This window comes from Lepisma saccharinum, chromosome 25 (genome assembly GCF_977018435.1).
Source record: "Lepisma saccharinum chromosome 25, izLepSacc3.1, whole genome shotgun sequence".
NCBI lineage: Eukaryota > Metazoa > Arthropoda > Insecta > Zygentoma > Lepismatidae > Lepisma > Lepisma saccharinum.
The window spans coordinates 20,657,547-20,679,591 of record NC_139253.1 but is presented as its reverse complement, the minus strand read 5'-3'; the positions used below and the strand labels follow the sequence as shown (position 1 = coordinate 20,679,591).

Below are 22,045 nucleotides of genomic sequence, written 5' to 3'. Positions count from 1 at the left end.
TAAGTTAATATTTTGCACCCTCTGTCAGATGCCCAAACTTTGTTAAAGTAATATATTTGCATATGGTGCATGTTACTCCCTATATAATATAATCAATACTAAATTAGTAAAAAATGAATTTACTTACATGAGTGAGTATCAAGTTTAGAAAATGTTTCAGGGTACAACTGCCCCCTTCTTCAGGTTCTTATTTTCTATAGGCACTAATCATAATGCTGCATCACTAAGTGTTAAAACTGGATTAGGTTAGAGGTATTGGTTAAGAAACACATGAAAATAATCACTGCCAACATTCCTGTCTAAAAACAACCAGTTAAAAGTTCAGTTTTTTAAAAAATTCCCATTTCCCGTGAGACTCTTAAACCCAGGGTCTTATAAAATCGGTAAAAGCACGTTCAGTTGCTCAGTCAGCACTCAGCCAGTACTGTCTTACATTAACTAATAAATAGATTTTTTTACTGAAACAGTTATGAGTAATTTTTATGTAAAATACGAGGTGTAGCTTGAAAAAAACTGGATTGATGTTGCTGTCGACAAACGACAAGCGAGTCAAGGTCAAGCGGTGCATGAGTGTATAATGTGATATCATGCCTATCCACTGTGTGATTTTCCAGGGTGCATGGTGCTCAGTTCCGCTGTAGCTTGTGGACGAAGTGAACCGTATGTCTGTGCTCCGTCAGAAAAATGTTAAGTGTGAAAGTGGAACAGCTAATCAATTTGAAGTTTCTTATGAAACTCGGAAAACCAGCCACAGAAACTTATGATTTGTTGAAGGAAGTATACAGAGATGAATGTTTATCACGCACGCAAGTGTTTGAGTGGTTTCAAAGGTTTAAAGAGGGACGAGAAGTGATCGTGGACGACTTGCATCCTGGACGGCCTTGCACGTCAAAAATGGAATCAAACATTGCAAATGTCGGTGAATTGATTCGAAAGATCCGTCACTTGAGTATTCGAGCTATTGCAAAACAACCAAAATTATTAAATTACGGTGCGGACGACCCTTCGTGAGCGAGTAAGAAGACGATGACGACCTGATTTGTGGAAAAGCAAGTCATGGATTCTTCATCAGGACAATGCTCCTGTCCACACGGTATTGTCAGTTAAGGCTTTTTTGGCCAAGCATGGGATCCCAGTGTTAGAACATCCACCCTATTCACCGGATATCACTTTGTGCGACCTTTTTTTATTCCCAAAGATCAAATTAGCACTGAAAGGAACCTGATTTACGACCGTAGAATCTGTGAAAACAAAAGCGACGGAGGTCATGAACATGGTTTCAGAAAATGATTTCCACCATTGCTTCCAGCAATGGAAGATTCGTATGGAGCAATGTATCGATAGTGCAGGGGAGTACTTTGAAGAGGATAATGTTCGTATTGTACAAAATAACCAATAAAAGATTCTGTAGCAACAGTCCGGTTTTTTCTAGCCACTCCTCGTATATTGTTATAACCAAACAGAAACCAAATTATACATTGAAAAACAATCATTTAATAACATATAAGTGAAATTTATATAAAGAAAATATATATCTTGGACAATCTTCTCGAAGATGAATCAGTCTTTTTCATATATTTTTTTTAAAATGTAAGAGTTCTAATTGATTATAAATGTCTTCATTCAGGTTTTAATTCTGCTCTTCAATTTTCAAAACTCAACATCTGGCTAAATGACGTCCAAATGTAGAATATATATGTGTGTCACTTTATATAACATTCCTCAAAGCATTCATTTGAGGTATTAAATCACTTATAAGGTTGCTTGCTAATGTAGATGAAAGCAGATATCAACTACTTCAAATTCAACATGATGTTTTTTTATACATATTAGTGCCATTACACAACTTTCCAATCTTTTTTTAAGCCATGATCAAAGTTCTTTCAAGATCCAATATGATCCAGTTATATAATTGATTATAAATTTCTTCATCCAGGTTTTCTACAATTCTGCTCTTCAATTTTCAAAACTCAACATCTGGCTAAATCAACAATAATTGTACAATTATGAAGCCATTCCAAATTGTTACATTTGTACTTATCCTATCATGAGATTTTTTCAATGTCCACATACAACTAATATCAGAGAAACTAGTTCCAAAAATAATTATTAGCATGTGTCATCTTCCATTTTTTTATAATGATTTGAGTGCTATAGAATGACCACAAGGAAAAGAACCTTTGACAAAAAGTCTCCGGGACCTTTCCCTTCCTCCGTTCAGCTCGGACCATAAGAAAGCATTCTCCACTCTGTCCCTCCCCTCCATGTGGAAGTATGGTGCACAGGAGTCACGGGTCTGCACAAGTTTTTTTGCTTGTGGTTCCACTATAAGTTCATCGCCTCCTTAATATATGTGATCTAAATGTACATATTTTACTCTGAATCATCTATTTTGCAATGTATATAACAATATACTTATCTAGCAATTACAATTGCCGTTTTTTGCATGTTGTAACAAAATACGAAGAATTACATCACATTTATACACGGAACAATCCTAAAGAGTTGACCTTTGTATATAAACCTTGATGCAATCAATGCAAATGTACACAGTTTCAATAAATTTAATTATAAATCGGAATGTTTCTTATCTTGCTTCTTTGAAAAACCACATATGTTTTAGCCAGCCCCCGTGGCAGAGTGGTTAGCACATCGCACTACGATGCCAAGGGTCCCGAGCATGGGCATGGATGTTTGTGAGTGCCAATTCATCAATTTCATCATATCATCACTCATATCCATCTTTGCAAATTAGCCAAAAGTGTCACAAGAAGCGAAGTAAAGTAAAGCAAACAAATCAATTACATATGTTTGAAGATATTGTTTTATCATATTATCAGTCAAAAAATAACTGTTATAAATATGAATGCAAAGTATTGCACATAATTTTGTCCTGATGTACAAATTGGCTTTTTTTAAACATCATATTTATTAAAATTAGTTCAAATAGTAATTTCAGACACATTTAATTGCATTATATGAATAAGTTTGGAGTAATCATATGACCAAAACTATTATTATTATTGCACAAATGTGGAACTCTGAACTTAGCCTAACCATTTCAAATCTAAATATGACAATATATTAACTTTATTGTCATTGCTGACTGTTCAAATGTTGCTTGTACAGTACCTGTTGTTTTGTTGATACATACAAGTGTTGATTCAGTGATAGAGGTAACATTTTTCATTATACTTACCAAATTAAATAAAACTACACGTTATGCATTTTGGTATACTTTATTTCTAGCCATACTGTACATAAAGACAATAACAAATTCAAAATTATGCACTCGGTTCTAGACTATTAATAGAAATTTCAGATCTGTTAAATTTATCAGTGTTTTTTCCCAAGAAACCTATATTGGCTAGTACCGATAGAGTACTGAATAATCAGACTCATACCTAGAATACGGGGGCCTCCCCCATGGCGTAGTGGTAGCCTTGTAATCAAGGGGTCCCGGGTTCGATACCCGGTGGAGGCACAAGTGGTTCGGATCCCACTTTAAACTGTAGGTCCAGTCCCAATTAGCCTTACTGTGCATAAAGTGGACTTAAAACACCAACTCAAACCCAACTCATACCTAGAATATTGTTGACATAACTTTTCATATGTATTCAGTTGCCATGTCCGGATTTTTCTTCATTATTTATTTATTTTCAGACATGTATAAGTTGGGCTTAAAAGTAGAAGCGAAGGCATGGAAAGTTCTTCTGGCAAAATACATAGAACTACATTACAGGCAAAAGATGGATGAAACTATTAATTTCATTTTGGAAAACATGGCAATATTGGAGCGTCCGATAAAAGACTTGGAAGATGTTAGGCGAGCAATGGCTTGCTTAGATACAATAAGAGAAGAGTTTATTTCAATCGATGCATCACTTTTCCCAATAGAAGAGACATATACCACCTTACTCAGATTTGGTTGTGATGTACCAAAGGAGCAATCAGAGAAAGTATATACACTGCGATACAACTTCCAAAAGCTTGTTGCAAATGTACGTAACAATCCTATCCATATTGCATTCAAGAATAACCCTGTGTCTCAAATGTAAGTTACCTTTTTCAGAATGTAGCATGGGAAAGATGGAGGCTTGGAGTTTTTTTGTTATTATTTTTGCATGGAGGATGTATGGTATCCAGTATTTCTCATCAAATTGGTAGGCAAATAGGCACTAAAAAATTAAAAGCCATGTGTGAATAATGAAAGCACAAAATTCAAAATATCGCATCCATGATTTAATTCTTCCATAACATTAATGGAGCATAATTTTATAATATTGGTTGAAGACTGTGTAATTTTTTTGCAGTAACAGAATGAAACGGTATTATAAAATTTTAACATTATTTATTGATTTTCAACACACATAAGTTGAACTAACAATAATAGCTTCTTAATGGAAATTTTTCCCCAGAATTATTTTCATATTCAGAAAAAAAAATATTTACACTTTTCAAGAAGCTATTAAGGCATATTTCAATGTTGCAATTTCTACAAAGCTGCATAGTGGCTAATATGGTGTAGTGAAGTGCAGAGATTGAGAAATGCAATAAAATTTAGCAAAAATAATATGTCTTGCATAAAGATAGAATGAGAGAGGTAGATGTACCTGAACAAAACATCACTGAGACAGTTCGTATTCTACCAATGTTTTATTCTTTCCACAGCTACTTTATTTACCATGTTAATAATCCGTTGCGCAACAGCCCATGAAGGGCCTAGGCATACCTACCGACTGCCGGTCTCCCTCCCACGCTTTCCTTCGTCACCTCTAAGCGTGGAGATCTTCAACCAGTATTGGAATAGTCGGGGGGTCAGCCCGACGTATCCCCAGCCGTTACAGTAGGTCTCCGTGACCGGATTACGCTCACTCACTCGGAGCTCCCCAATTTCCTCACGATGGTGGGTTGCCACCGGCCCTATACGCAGGCCGAATAAATTCCGACCAGAGCCGGATTCGAACCTACGCCGTCCCGCATTTACCATGTTATTTCATATTATTTAAACGTTCCATAGTGTAATATTGTTAAGTTTTGCTAGTTTTTGTGCCATTTATTTTTGCATAGTTGTTTTGATTAAGATGTTACTTATGCCATGTAAAATTTTTGATTTACCCAAACACTTGACAAAAGTTGAAAGATTCACACTTACTCCTCTACTATAATACTCGTAATACCATGAGTTTATTGGCTGAACTGTTTTAGAAGGAAGGAGGTGATAACTTACGTTTGAGACATAAAATAGATATATTTTCACTTACAAAAAAAATTACTTAATGTGTGCATATTGTATTAGTACTGCATATGTTGAAAGGAAACAGAAAATTCTTATTTTGTGCCATTACTTGGTTTGAGAGATGTGAATATTAACTTTTGGTCTAATAACGAAGTTTCAGGGCTCAAGTCCTGGCCTGGGGTTGGGTGTTTCTTTGTGAGTGTCACCATTATTCATCTTCTTCATCACGATTAACCTTAAGAGGAAGATACACATTCTAGAATAAGAAAAATTCAAATTAGAGGTGGACCAATAAGAAATTTTTGCTGACACTGATAAAGTACCAATATAAAGCTTGCCAGTATCTGATATTCTACCAGTACCTGATATAACTAACTAACTAACTCCCTAGCCTTCTTAAACCCGAAGGTTCATGGCTGCAGCAACACAGGCCTTCCATCTTTCCCTATCTTGAGCAAGTTCTATATACTCTTTTCCATCCCTACCGATTTCCTTTAGGTCCATCTCAACGTTGTCCCTCCATCTTCGTCTTGGCCTTCCTACAGGTCTCTTACCATCAGGTTTCCCAACAAGAATCCTGTAAACTCCTCTGTCCTCTCCCATTCGTGCCAGATGGCCTGCCCACCTAAGTCTTCTTGATTTAATTATTCTAATAATATCTGGACATGAATACAAATTATGTACTTCTAAATTATGTAACCTTCTCCACTCACCTGTCTCCTCATCCCTTTTAGGTCCAAAGATTTTCCTAAGGATCTTATTTTCAAATACTCTCAATTTATGTTCCTCTTTAAATGTAAGGGACCAAGTTTCACATCCATATAATACTACAGGCAAAATTACGGTTTTGTATATTTTAACTTTTAGTTTCTTAGATATTAAACGAGAAGACAAAAGTTTATGAAGAGAGAAGTAACATGCATTTCCTGAATTAAGCCTACTTTTTATTTCCTCTTTAATATAATTTTCATTTGTTAATATTACTCCTAAGTATGTGAATTTGGAAACTGGTTCAAACGAGTTGTTATCAATAATTAGATTTTGATTATTACCTAACACTTGGTTACGGGCTGTAAGCATATATTTAGTTTTCTCTTTGTTAACTTCCAAACCTATCTCTTTAGCAGTTTTGAAAAATATTTTAGTATTATTCTTAATTGTATTCACATCATCCCCAAGTAAGTCTACATCATCTGCATATGCTAACAACTGAGTCACACCATTTAATTTTAGTCCTTCTTTAGTTTCTTTTACCTTCCTAACAGCATATTCTAAGGCAAAATTAAAGAGCAATGGAGATAATGCATCTCCTTGTTTTAACCCATCATGAATTGTAAATTTGTGAGACATATTAATACCCACACAAATTTTACTTTCTGTTTCACTGGTGCATATTTTTATCATACTAACAAGCTTCTTAGGTATTCCAAACTCTACTAATATATTATATAATTTATCTCTTTTGACCGAATCATATGCTTTTTTGAAATCAATGAATAGCTGATGGACATTTTGATTATATTCCCACTTTTTTTCAAGTGTCTGTCTGATGTGAAAAATTTGATCTGTAGTTGATCTGTTACGTTTAAATCCACATTGATAATCACCTATAATTTCATTAGCATATGGGGTTAGTCTTGTTAAAAGAATGTTAGATAATATTTTATATGTTGTTGAGAGTAGAGAAATTCCACGGTAATTATTGCAGTTCATTTTATCACCTTTTTTAAACACAGGAACAATTATGGATTCTTTCCACTGTTGAGGGATTTCTTCTTTATTCCATATTAAACAAATTAATTTATGAATTTGACATATTAATGAATTTCCACCATATTTAATTAACTCAGCTGGTATTAAATCAATGCCTGGTGCTTTGTTATTCTTTAGCCTTTTAATAGCATCTTTAACTTCAGTCAAGTTAGGTTCTGGAACTAAAGGTTCTGCTGTGTGTACTTCATTTACTTCTGATTTATCTCCTACATGGACATTTAAAAGGTCATTAAAGTAGTTCTTCCATCTATTTAGAATATCGCTTGGGTCAGCTAGAAAATCACCATCTTTATCTTTTATCAAGTTTACTTTAGGTTGCACCCCTTTCTAAATTCATTTACACCTTTATATAAATCTCTGATATTTTTATTTTTGCTGTATGTTTCAATTTCGTTAATTTTGCTTTTCAAGTAATCTCTTTTTTTACTTCTAAACGTGCGGTTAACTTCTCGCTTTATTCTATTATAACTGTTTAGATTTGTATCATCAGAGTTATTTAACCACCTAAGTCTAACCTGATTTCTTATTTCTATTAGATTATGACATTCATTATCAAACCATGGCTTACTTTTTCTTGGTTTATGGTATCCTATACTTTCTTTAGCTGCTGATTCTATTGCATTACGTATGTGCTCCCAATTCTTATTTACGTCTGTTTCATTTATATTTTCATCATCATTTAAATCCTGCAAAACATCAATTCTATTTGACAGTTTAATTTAGTAATCTTTCTTAATTCTTTCATCAGTAAACTTTCCTGTATCAAATTTTAGAACTTTTAGATTTTGTTGCTTATGATTTATCACTGAGAGTCTTTCTCTTAATTTAGCAATTACTAAATAATGGTCACTGACACAGTCAGCACCTCTATGTGTACGAACGTCAATTATACTAGTATGCCTTCTCTTATCAATGAGAATATGATCTATCTGATTATGAGTTTTACCATCTGGAGAAGACCAGGAATATTTATGGGTATCTTTATGTTTAAAAGTGGTACTTTTCACAATTAAATTCTTTGAGGTTGCAAAAGTAATCAATCTTATACCATTATCATTACTTAATTCATGAAGACTTTCTTTACCAATCGTGTGTTTAAATGTCTCTTCTTTGCCAATCTGTGCATTACAGTCACCTAACAGAATTTTCATATCATACTGAGAAAATTTATCAAAGACCTGTTCTAACTCTGTATAAAAATCATGTTTAGTATTATCATCCTTATCTTCCGTTTGTGCATGTATGTTTATTAAAATAATTTTACACTACCTACCCTCTAAAACTGCATATGATATCCTGTCATCAATAAATTCTACCGTTTTAAGAGCCGAGATAATTCTATTATATATGAAAAAGCCTGTTCCAAAATTATGACAGCTACTACATCTAATTTATACTTAACTATCTCATTAACTGTACACTGAAATGCCCCAGGCCGGTAAAGGCTCAGAACATTCCAGGTGCCTAATATAAGATCACCAATTTTCCATGAAGAACATTTTTTTAAAATGTATGTAACGAGGTGGCCACAATATATTATTTCTTAGAAAATGAAACTGCATATTTATACATTTACCTTATAAAACAAGGAAACATGAATTATACCTTTATATTCATTCTAAAATATAAAAAATGATAATTTTGAAATAAATTACAGGCTATTTATACCAGGTGGTTATAATTAAAGTGACGGTGTTCAGAGTGGTACAGCATGGGCTGTAATGAGAGTAGCAGTCTGAAACTTCTTAGATATGCTAATGAAGCAATGTGCTCGGGGAAAAAAGTTCCAATTCTCGCCACCAGGGTAAAAATGACACTGTAAGCAGTCAAAACATGGTATAGTTACAGGAAAAAGGCAGGAATGATCAAACACATGAGAACAATGGTTATGGCATGTTTATTAGGAACTATGGTTACAAGAACTGTTCAATGTGGCCTCCCAATTCAGCAACATGCTGCATTCGTAACACGGCATGGTCGACGGTTGCTTGCAGCATGTCTCAAAATCTGAGCGACATGTCGTTGTATGCTAGCCTTCAGATCAGGCAGAGACCGGACATGTCCCTGATAGACCCAATCTTTTAAATATTCCCACAGCCAGAAGTCACATGGATTAAAGTCAGGGGTGTTGCCCCATCTTGCATGAAAATGGTGGTGTGTTCACAGTTCCGTTCTTGCAAAGCTGGAATCACGTGTTGCACAAGAAGGTCCCTATAACGTGCAGATGTCACTGTACACCTAACAGGCCCTCGAGGTGTCATCTCCTCAAAGAAAAACAGACCAAGAATGAAGGAGCTAGTGAACCACACCAAGCAGTCACGTAAACTGAGTGCAGTGGTTGTTCCTGCACAACATGTGGACGAGTGGAACCCCATATGCGACAGTTCTGAGTATTCACTGCACCATCCAGAGTAAAATGCACCTCGTCAGTCCACAGAATATTCCCCTGCCACATGTCATCCACTTCCATGCGTGCCAAAAACTGATGGGCAAACTCACGGCGTTGTGGAATATCTTGGGGTTTCAATTGGTGCACAGTTTGAATCTTGTAGGGATACCAGCATAAAATGCACTGCAAAACCTTGCAAACTGTTGACCAGGTGAGTGACAATTCACGTGCCACAGCTCTAACACTGGTTACAGAAGTTGAAGCATGTGCTGCATGGTCAGCTACAGTAACTTCGTCCACAACTTCCACGGGGATGGGCCGCCTTCCTCTCCCTGGTGCAACACCTAATTCACTTGTTTCCTCAAATTTCTTCATCTTCATCTTCTTCTTCAGCACATTAATTGACATGGGCCCTCTTCTCAGCCCTTTCTGTTGGTGATATTTCCGCAGTGCAGCGTTGCTATTGCTCCCATTCTGGTAAAACAACTTCACTAGCAGTGCACGGTCTTTCTTCGCAATAGCCATTGCTTTTCACATGGAAAAATTCAAACTTTTTAATGTTCGGCGAACATTCACATCACTAAAGGAAAAAAAGCAACAAGCGTCACCAACAACAACCAGGGAGCTCACACAATGGTTAGGTAATGTCACCGACTTTGACATCAGAGTTACGGAAAATTCCATGTTTTGAATGCTTACAGTGCCATTTTTTACCCTGGTGGCGAGAATTGGAACTTTTTTCTTTCCATAATTTGCGAGCGCATTGCTTCATTAGCATATCTACGAAGTTTCAGACTGCCACTCTCATTACAGCCCGTGCTGTACCACTCTGAACACCGTCACTTTAATTATAACCACCTGGTATAATATCTGATCTGGAAAATTATAGTTTACTGATACACTGATATAGCCACATCAGATGATACCAATAAGAGTAGGGCCTCCTCGATGGTGTAGTGGTAACATCGTTGCCTTGTAATACCCGGTGAAGGAACATTGCACAGTGGTTTGGATTAAACTTTCCAGTTCTGATTAGCCTATCAGTGCATAAAGTGGACTTAAAACAACAATTCAATCAACCAATAAGACTACCAATTAATCTGTCCATTCCTAATACACAAAAAAAAAAAGAAACTTGAAGTGTGTTTGAAAAATATTCATCACATACTCAATAAAAACAAGTGTCATATGTAACATCCGCAAAATCTATTGCAGAAAAAGGACAATCTATATTTCATAACAAGCAAGGTTAAAAAGAAGTAAAACATAAACTGATTTTTTTAGTCAAATTTGAATTATGATTATGTTCAGAAACTTTAAGTAAACAATTTTTTTTGTCTTCCATAGTCGCAGAAAGTTCAGAATGATTTAGTTCTCATACAGGAGCCATTCAAATTAGAACTGCTTGATGCAGTTAAATTCTTCCAGGAAAATCTTGCCGAATTCGATGAAGATTATGAAGCAGGTGGCCCTATGATACCTGGAATAACTCCCCGAGAAGCTAGTGACAGGTATTGTATATTTTTGGATTGTTGTATGATTTTGTTGCTCCACATCAATTACTGTACTTTTAATCTCATGCCATCTTTACTTTGAGCAGGATTTTTCTTCGGGGGCAATGATTTGACTTGTTTTATATATTATTAGTAATGTGATCTTTGTTCTACGTACAGAAACTGAGTAGCTTTTATTAGTAGCTAAGAATTATTTTCATTTAACTTCTCGTGAGGAAAACTTTTTCAGGGGACCAAGCTGAAAAAACTTAAAATGCAGGAAAATGTAAAATTGAGGAAAATTTTAGAACAATTTGCTTGGAACCATCAAGATTGAATGTATAATGTGGGAAAATGTAAAATCAGGGTTCTACTGTATAGTGCTTACCGTGTATGTATACAAGAATTATATGTGGATTTCTGCATGAAAACTAAGAAACTAGTACTATTTTGCATGTGCTTGGTGGTGGAGTACATTGTGTGTTCAACTCCCGATTCACGTACCTGGTTAGAGCCCCAGTTTGGGTATATGTGTCCATTTGTGTGTTCCTTCACCAATTTTATCTAATCACAATTCATTCTCAATATTGTAATTATGCTATGAAGGCAGAAAAGTGACTTGAAATAAGATTGATTGATTGTTTTGCTTTATTTTACTGTGCTTTCTTGCCACTCTTGGCAAATTGTGAAGATGAGGATGAAAGGTGATAAGATGAAACTGATGAAAACACACACACACATGGACAGGACACAACGCGAGCCTCACAAAGGATGTCAGAGCCTTGTTAGTTTGCATGAATGCAGTCTAGGCTGAACTATGTGGAAGAGAGGTTCATGTTTGGGTGTCTTCACTAAAGGTCACCCTTACACCCCACTTAAAATCTATACAAAATTTGTACAAAATAGTCTTACTTACGTGAGTGAGTATAGAATTTCGAAACTATGTTTCGGGGTTCGACTGCCCCCTTCCTCAGGTTCTTTTTTCTCTAGGCACAAATCATTTTATGCTGTGTCAAGAGTGTTAAAAGGATTTGGTTAAAAGGTTTGGTTGAAAAACACTTGTTAAAAACAGGTCACCATTCAATTAAAACCCCCCAGTTAAATATTCTGCTATAAGGTGTTCCCCATTCTCCGTCAGACCTCATTTGCACAGGATCCTAACTGATTTGTGCCTAGAGGAAAAATAACCTGAGGGAAGGGGTATACTCACTCACGTAAGTAAGACTATTTTGTACAAATTTTGTATAGATTATATTATACAGTGAGTAACCTTCACAACACGTAAATATGTTACCCCACTTAAAATAATAAAAATACAAATACAGTATTATTTTACATTATCTTAGATCATTTCCTTATTTTTTAAGATTATTTCCTTATTTTGTATATCTGTTTTAAATCTCTTTATTTCAGGTTAATTGTATTTCAAAATAGATTTGATGAACTATGGAGAAAATATGTAACCTACAGTGCAGGAGAAAAGCTATTTGGCCTCCCTGTGAATGAATACCCTAACCTGCTTCAACGAAAGAGGGAGTTGAATTTACTGCAGAAGCTGTATGGCCTGTACAATACTGTGATGGAGTCAATTGATGGGTATTATGACATTCCGTGGGTGGAGATTGATATTGAGAAAATAAACAATGAATTGGTGGAATTTCAAAACAGGTGTGTTCTGAAATTGAAATGTTTGTTACCAGCATGAATTATGAAAATTGTAGTGCAGAATACTTCGTGTATGTATCTAAAATGTGTGCCATTCAGGTTTTTTTCTTTCTAGCCTTCTTTATGTGGTGTCTGAGATTGTTAGATTTTTTTTTTGTGTGTTTGTGTGATCAGAATAGTTATTCATAATTGGGAGTTATGTTATACACAATGTAAACATTTTTTTGTGCTTGCAAAGGTTCCCCTTTCTACTTACACTTTACCATCAATGCGAACAGATAATTTGAATATATAAGACTCTGCATGTTCTTGGCTTGGGCTCGGTAATCTTATCTGACCACCTTCCACACATACCTTCTAGGTACACATGTGAAGGAAACCAGTTGGGGCTCAGAATTGCTTGACTATACAATCATAATACTGTTATATTTTCCTACTTTATCTTCCTGGTCCCAATATAGCAATACTTCCCAGACTATAAGTTTTCTAGCTTTGTAAGGTCTTTAGCCTCAGTCCCCTGAAAAATATATATACGCCTTCATGGCATGGTGCTAAGCACAGGGAAACACTTTACCTTTACCTTTTTTACCCCTGAAAATGAATAATAAATGTACCACCATAATTTGAGGTAGAAACACCAAACTGAAAACTTAACAAAAGCAGTTGCTCCATCAGGAACTGAATACGGATCCGGAACTGAATACGGATCCCTAGAATTCCATACTGACACATGATCACTGAGCTAGCACACCAAGCTCTGACCTCACCACAACAGAATGCCAAGATTCATGTTCAGTCCCTGGACATTCTACTATTTCCATAACTTTTCAAATAAGCCAATACAATTTCAACAGCACTTTGAGGACCAGGATATACCAAGCAACTTTTCATTGGGTGACATCTGATCAGCACATTGAGTCCTATCACTAGAGCCACATATTTATGTGATAAAAGATAAAGATTTCGATACCAAAACTGGGCACATTTCAGGATCAGAAGCAGTACTGTATATAAAATGGCATTTCGGTGTTAAAATGGTAAATATAACTAAGTTTGATTTTAAAAACTACACTTTTTACACAAATTAAGATTTCCCTTCCAATACTACATTTATGTAGTTGTCAGAGTATTAAGTTTATTCTTCAATTTTTTCTTCTCAAGTTAATTCTGCTGTAAATATTATTAAATGTTCCATGAATTGCATAACTCACAGGATAATTCTGACTTCAGAAAGTGTTGTGTCTGTAAATAAACTCTTTGTTTCATGTTTTAGAGCTTATTTTGCAGTTCATTTTGCATTATTTCGTGACAAAATATGATTGGAAAATGCACTTCTCACCTTCAAAACATGAAAAATGAACATTACAGTGTGTTATTTCACATTTCGTGTTTCATCAAAAACAAAATATCTATGCTTCTACCTATCACCATTGTTCTCTGGCTTTCTGCACCATGATCATGCCTTCTTTTTGAGTAGCTTGTGACGGTCCTGTGAATCCGCACAATATAATTGTATGTTTATTGAAATTATTAATTTCATATTATACAAATCACTTTATATTAACTGTTCAAAAAAAATGTATAATAATTACTTTGTACTACGTTAATTATGTTTTATGTTATTTATTGCGCTATACGCTGTATAAACGAGATATTTGGAATTCTAACGTTGCTATAGCAACGAGAATCAATAGTCATTGTGTGGTAGTGTGTCTGAAAAAATGGAAATATAGGTAATAGTGAACTGCATATTTCTCAGTTATTTCACTAATATATAGACCCATAGAAGTTGTACCTTCACCTTCGCGTTTTAGTTTCAAATATTTATGAACAAAATGTAATCGTGCAAATGATTGACTAGTGAACGTCACAGTATAATTGGTGGTCCAGTATTGTGGAACGTTATCAGCACGATCTTAAGTGATGTGTTTTGCGTATGTGTTAAGTTACACCATTGTTTTCGTGAATCTAGTTTGTACATAAATTTCTATTATGTACGCATCAAGTAATCCTTATAATCTGAGATCCAAAACAAGTCTTACAGCAAGATCTATCAATTGTGGTGACGATCCTGATGAATTACAAAATAAGAATGGTGCCATAAATATGGTGAAGTGCTGCAAAGATCCCGATAAGGAAAGGTTGGTAGCTTGTGAAAATTGTGGCCGTTGGTATCATTTACAATGTTTGGGTTTGTCAGATAAGCATTGGGAGTTATACCAGTTAAATGAAAATTATTTCTGTAAAGATTGTGATCCATCTTATGACCCGTTCAGTATTGAAGCTTTCGTGCAATGGAAAAGAAGTAAAGAGAATGTTAAAGAAATTGACATTCGTCCTTCTGTGTTGGCAGAGACGTCAATGGGGCAAAGTAATGTTCCTTTTCAAATGTTTGATCTACTTGCAGAGTTAAGGAAAATCAGCGAGTCACAACAGGTGGAATTTACAAAAATGAGGGAAACACAAAAGCTTGAATTTACAAAAATGAGGGAAACTCAAGATTCTATGAGGCAAACTCAAGAGTCTCAACAGCTTGAGTTTACAAAAATGAGGGAAACTCAAGAGTCTCAACAGATTGAGTTTACAAAAATCAGGGAATCTCAACAGGAAATTCAAAATTCACAGCAACTACTCAACCTTGACTTCCACGAATTGAGTACATCGTTACGGAAGGAATTAGCTGAAGTTGCCGAGTCCTGCAAATTAGCAACACGTTCATTACATCAGGAAATGGAAAGAGAAGTGCAAGGACTAACAGTGAAAATCGAGGAAGTCAACACTACTTGTGCAGAGAATTCTGATAAACTTGCTGGATTGAATAATCAGATTACAGAATGCCAGAACAATGTTTCAGGGTTGTCTCGGCAAGTTCATAGACTTGAAGTCGTTGTGAGCAAGGACGAAATAACGAAGCGCGTAGAAGCATGTGAGGAAAAGATTACTAAGTTAACATCAAATATTTCGACTAATGTTGACTCAAGTAATCCTGTACAAGTTTACAGTTCTCATGTGAATGGTAACTGTCAACCTGGTATTCCTGCACGGAACCTAACCTCTCCTAAATCATCTAATTCTTCAGCGTGTGATGTTTCTGATGACGAACACAATCGCATTGCTTCACAAAGACACAAACGTTCTAGAAATAATCGCATGAGAGCTAGTAATACTAACAAGTTATGTCAATCAACCCGTTCTTTATATTCTGATGGTTCTGGGCAGGAAAGAAGAAGGCAAGTTAACCAAAAGTCATCAAACCCGCAGAATCATCGATGTGATTATCCTGACAATTGTGTGCGTTCGTTTACTCAAGAACCTCGACGGTTGGTAAGATTGAATGAACTTACTGTTCTTCCTAAATATTCTGGAGATCCTGAAAAATCAAGCCCACGTAAGTTTATTAAAACTTTATCGTCCTACTTAGACTTACTGCAAGTTCCTGACATGCAAAGGCTTGAATGTATTACTAATTGTTTCTAAGGACCTGCAGAAGGTTGGTATAATACTCATGTCGATTCGTTTACATCGTACAAACAGTTTGTTGACGAATTTCTGAATCACTACACGTCTTATTCGTTAACTCAGGCTCAATTATCTGAACTTAGAAGTCGTAAATATGATCCTAAATCGACGAGTAGTATGGAAGTTTTTGCTATTCGTACGCATTCAGCATATTATAATTTAGTTGATCGTCCGAATGATGCAGAAGTTATTGACATTTTAATCAATCAGTTGCCCACATCTATTGCACAAACAATATTAGCTGCTAGACTAGTTAAAATGGATGATGTAATTGCGTTACTAAAGAGGTTGGATTTAGTGAATTCAAGATCGAACAAGAGTTTTAGTGTTCATGATAATGTACGTGAAAAAAATTTCCGACATGATGGGAATAATTCTAAAAGTTTTACCGACAATAATAGTGCAAGGGCAAAACTGAGAGTTCAAAGTGTTGCTAAAAGTTCATCGTTTGTGAACGATGATGAACCTAATGGAAATCAAGGTTCAAGACGTAACGTAAGACCTAATGATAGTGTTCATTTTGTTTCTTCTAGCGATGAAAATAAAAGAATTAAGATTCCACGTACAGATGTTCCGTTTGTTGCTGAAAACCAACAATCAAACTCCAGCCAGAAGACGATGATATTTAATAGAAATAATAATTTTGGGAAGCCTAACCTAACTAACAGACCATATAATCGTTACAGACGTAATGGTGCAGGAACTCAAAATTTCCGGCAAAATAGAAGTCCACAAAGCTCTCGATACTTCAACAATAATGGTAGATTTATGAGCAACAGTTTCAATGCCAGAAACGAGCAAGAACAACAGCAATTTACACTGCATCCTAACTCTCAGTTCCCTAACAATAATTTCCACTCATTCCAACCGTGCAGTGTATGTGCCAATTGCGGATATTCGTCTTCTCAGTTGTCAACGGGAAACAGTTGCAATGCAACTGCAGTGGCGAATACTCCATTGAATGAAAATGCTCCATCTTTCGATCCAAGAGAAACTTCTTGTAAACAGTTCATTTCTTCTGCCCCTGAAGCAACATTAAACGAACGTCGCGGGTGAACGTGGACCAGTTTGCTCGCACTAACATAATGGAGGGTCCGTCTAAATCATATCGTAGTGATAATATAAGCACAACTTATCAGTATGCTGTATTAAGTAATTCCGTTTTATCTGAAGTTGATCATTGTTATCCACTTTCAATATTTTTCCAGTTAGATTGGTACGAAGATGAACCTACTTGGACTTTAAATGATACTGGCATACCTACTCCTATTACTGATCAACCTCTGATCACAGGAACAGTTTGCGGTATTACAATACAGTGTGTCATCGACAGTGGAAGCCAGTGTAATTTAGTCAGTTATGAATTATGGTGCAGTATAAAATCAATCATTCCGAGTGCCAAACTGGATACCGTGGATCAACTTAAGTTATTGCCGTTTGCAGGACATCAGAAGTTTCGTGTTGCTGGTCGGAAGATTATAAGTATTTCAATTAACTCGGAAGTTTTTTCTTTGGAGATGTTTGTATTGAAGCAACTGCATGCTGAATTAATTCTCGGAATACCATTTTTAAGGCAATACAAAGCTGTACTCGATTTTAGAAGAAACGAAATTAGTTTGATGGCGTCTACTGGTTCCGAACTAGTTCAGCCATTTAACTCTAGCAAAAGCACAACTGATAGGGATCGCTGCCAGATGCAGGAAGTTACTATAGTCGAAGAAGCAGAAAATTTACTTATCGTTTCTCTAGATCAGATCACGACGAAGGTACGGTCGTGTGAATCACTCAGCACGGAGCAGCAGTCTCAGCTTGAGAATCTAATAATAGAATATCATAGGTTGTTTTCTGATCGACCCCGATCTGCATTCGTAGAACCTTATCAAATTGAACTAGACACAAAGGAACCAATTAAGGCACCTATATATCCGGTACCGTTCGCCAAAAGAGCATCGTTAGAAAGGGAACTAGAAAAATGGAAAGCCTGGGGAATAATTAAAGAGATGTCTTCGCCTTATTTAAATCCTGTACATATCGTACCAAAATCTAACGGTGAGTGGCGTCCAGTGGTGGATTTTCGTCGCCTAAACCAACATGTAATTTCACCACTTACCCATGTTGAACCGATAAACGAGCTACTTCAACATTTTAAGGGTGCAAGATATTTTTCTTCGATTGATCTCTCCTGTGGATATTTTCAAATACCACTTACGACCGACTCATATAAGTACACAGCTTTTTCGTATCGAGGACGACAGCACGTGTTTTGTTACTTGCCATTTGGTATAAAATCAGCTGTTTCTGTTTTTGTTGAGAGAATGAATAAAGTGTTTGGACCAGAGACTCATTCATTTCTGATGATATATGTGGATGACAGTTTAATATTTAGCCCAACAATAGAGAAACATTTTGAACATCTTGATTATGTTCTACAGGCATTGCAGAAGACGAACATGTCCATAAAATTTGCCAAATGCAATTTTTTCCAAACGGAAATTAAGTTTTTGGGTCATGTGGTGTCTGGTTCTGAGATTAAGGTCGATCATGATAAAGACTCAGCTATTCTACAGTTTCCTGTTCCTCAAAACAAAAAGTCACTTCGCAAATTTTTAGGACTGGCAAATTGGAGGAATCATTTTATACAGGGATTTTCAGATATCGCTAGTCCATTATATCATCTTTTATGCAAGAATGTGCCATTTTATTGGACACCTCAGTGTCAAGAAGCTTTCTTGTTATAAAAGAATGCTCTAATTTCAGCACCAGCATTGAGTCAACCCGACTTTGAGTTGAGGTTTTGTGTTTCTGTTGATGCAAGCCAGAAAGGATTGGGTTGTGTACTTTGGCAAGTTGATAATGATGAAATTCGTGTCATACAATATGGCAGTCGTGCTCTTAGAGGAGCAGAGATTACATATAGTACACACGAATTGGAATGTTTAGCTATATTATTTGCTCTGGAGAAATTTGCTATATATCTTAAAGGAACTGATTTCAACTTATATTCAGATCATAAGTCGTTGTCTTGGCTTAAAACTGCACAATCACTTAATTCTCGTCTTACGAGATGGGCTCTCAAACTGCAGTGTTTTGATTTCACGTTATATCATGTCCCAGGAGTTTCGAATAATATTGCTGATACGTTGAGCAGATTTCCGCCTTGTACTACTTATTGTGCACTTGATGATAAATTATATATCAATCAAGTAATTGTGGAAGATTCACAAGATGGTACTTCTTCTATTTGGCTAAAAGCTCAACGAGCAGATGAAAAATGTAATAATATAATTTCTCACCTGGAAAATAGTACAACTGATAAAGACTTTTCAAAGTATCTTCTTCACGACAAAATTCTTTTATATAAACCCAATTCAGAAGAAATTTGTAAACTTGTAGTGCCACGTGAGCTTATACCTTTGGTATTGCACAAAATGCATGATTTAAATGGACATTTTGGTTATCAGAAGGTTTTATCAGCTTGTAGAAGGGCATATTTTTGGCCGTACATGAGGAAATCAATTAGAAATTACCTGAAAGATTGCTTAGAATGTGCACGAACAAAGATTGTAGATCGGCCGTTGCGGAGAGATGAATATCACGTCGTTTCTCACCAACCTCACGATTTCCTCTCTATTGATTTAATCGGAAAATTACCAAGATCACGTACATATGAATATCTCCTCACAATTGTAGACGTTATGTCAAAGTTTGTTATGATTTATCCGTTAAGGAAAGCGACTGCCAGGGAAATTATCAATCGTTTTGAAGAACAATATTTTAAACATTACCCTGTGTGTAATGTATTATTATCAGATTGTGGAAGCCAATTTACATCAAATGCGTGGAAAGCCTACATGGATTCAAGAAAAATTAAGCATATTACTACCACTACATACAATCCGAAATCTAATCCTATTGAGAGGTACAATAAGGAGATTGTTAGATTACTGCGATTATTCTGCAATGATAATCACACCAGTTGGTATCCAAAAATAAATTCTATTATTCAGTTATTAAATCATTCATGCTCTTCAGTTACCGGATTATCTCCTAGTGAACTTTTCTTACATGAAGATATGAAGGACTCAATATTTGAAGAAATCAGCTGGCCAGAACAAATTAAATCTTTGCCATGGAAACGCAAATTGTTTTTAGCAGAAATCAGGACTAGACAATCTAGAAGTAGCAGGAAGATTAAGAATGCATTGAACTCGATGAAACTTCAAACAGGAGATTTGGTTATGATAAAAAATAGGCAAGTTAGTTCCAAAATTAACAGCCAGATTCATAAATTGTTCAACTTGTATATTGGGCCATTCCTTGTCAAGGAAATTAAGGACAATAATGCAATTCTTTACACAATGAACCAGCAATATTATGACAAGGTGAACTTTTCAAATCTTCGAGTGTTTAACTGTTCGGAAGAAAAGAGGAATCAACTCTTGTCTGAGAATTAAATTTATGAGAGTAGATACTGGAAAAGGGAAACCATTCTGTTTATCATATTGTACAATTGAATGTTGTATTATGTTCTGATTTGTTATTACCTGTTAGGCACAAATCTGTTTATGTGCATGTTGTTGTCGAATGTCAGATAATATTGTCCATTTGTAACTTTGTTTTAGTTATGTTGATAAACAACGGACTGATTTGTAAATGAAAACTCCTCCTCGCTGTTTGGTAGTTTTCATTTTCCCGGAGGAGGGGAATGTTGTGACGGTCCTGTGAATCCGCACAATATAATTGTATGTTTATTGAAATTATTAATTTCATATTATACAAATCACTTTATATTAACTGTTCAAAAAAAATGTATAATAATTACTTTGTACATTGTACTTTGTTGGCCGCGGTGGCTCAGTCGGTAACGCGTCTGACTACCATGCTAAAGGTCCCGGGTTCGATCCCCGGCCGGTTCAAATCCGGGAACTTTTCTAACGATGGAAGCGGCCCCGGCGCCCACCCAGCGTCGAATAACATGGGTACCTGGGGGAAACCCTGGGGGGTAAAGGCGGTCAGGGGCGTGATGCTGATCACATCACCCCCACTCACGACCGGATCAAGAAAGTGTGTGGCGTTACCCCCACACCCCCTATACGCCTTCATGGCGTGGTGCTAAGCACAGGGGAACACTTTACTTTTTTTTTTACTTTGTACTACGTTAATTATGTTTTATGTTATTTATTGCGCTATACGCTGTATAAACGAGATATTTGGAATTCTAACGTTGCTATAGCAACGAGAATCAATAGTCATTGTGTGGTAGTGTGTCTGAAAAAATGGAAATATAGGTAATAGTGAACTGCATATTTCTCAGTTATTTCACTAATATATAGACCCATAGAAGTTGTACCTTCACCTTCGCGTTTTAGTTTCAAATATTTATGAACGAAATGTAATCGTGCAAATGATTGACTAGTGAACGTCACAAGCTCCTTCATTATCCTCACAATCCTGGGTCAACAGTGACATTTTTGAGCACTGGATCAAACCCGTACCCACTTACAGTAACGTGAGAATCCTAATGAATCATCTATGTGGTAGCTCTCAATTCTTCACTTAAATTTTACTTAATATTTGTTTTGCTTTCTGCTCCATTTTTAGATGCAAGAAGCTTCCAAAGGGAATGATGGAATGGCAGGCTTATTTAGATCTTAAGAAGAAGATTGATGACTTCAACGAAACTTGCCCTTTGCTTGAAATGATGTCAAATAAGGCAATGAAAGACAGACACTGGGAAAGAATAGGTGCTGCTACGAAGTTTCAGTTTGAAATTGACTCCCCTAATTTTCTCCTGCGTAATGTTATGGAAGCACCTTTGCTGAAACATAAAGATGAAGTTGAGGTATGTAGTTTTTTCCCTACTTTCAGAAATTAGTAAATACAGTGGAATCCCGATTTTACGTTCCCTGATTATACATTTTCCTACATTATACATTCAATCTTGATGGACCCAACATGGCAAAATGT

At 35.8% G+C, this 22,045-nt stretch overlaps 1 protein-coding gene across 1 annotated transcript in view; it reads left to right on the top strand.

The window, feature by feature from the left end:
* The window catches only part of kl-3 (dynein heavy chain 8, axonemal kl-3), a 217,449-nt gene that overhangs the window by 68,874 nt on the left and 126,530 nt on the right, over nt 1–22,045 (top strand). The window contains exons 19-22 of the mRNA XM_083111913.1: nt 3,664–4,001; nt 10,749–10,912; nt 12,308–12,562; nt 21,680–21,920. Coding sequence (XP_082968039.1) covers nt 3,664–4,001; nt 10,749–10,912; nt 12,308–12,562; nt 21,680–21,920 — 998 coding nt within the window. The remainder of the gene's footprint in view (nt 1–3,663; nt 4,002–10,748; nt 10,913–12,307; nt 12,563–21,679; nt 21,921–22,045) is intronic.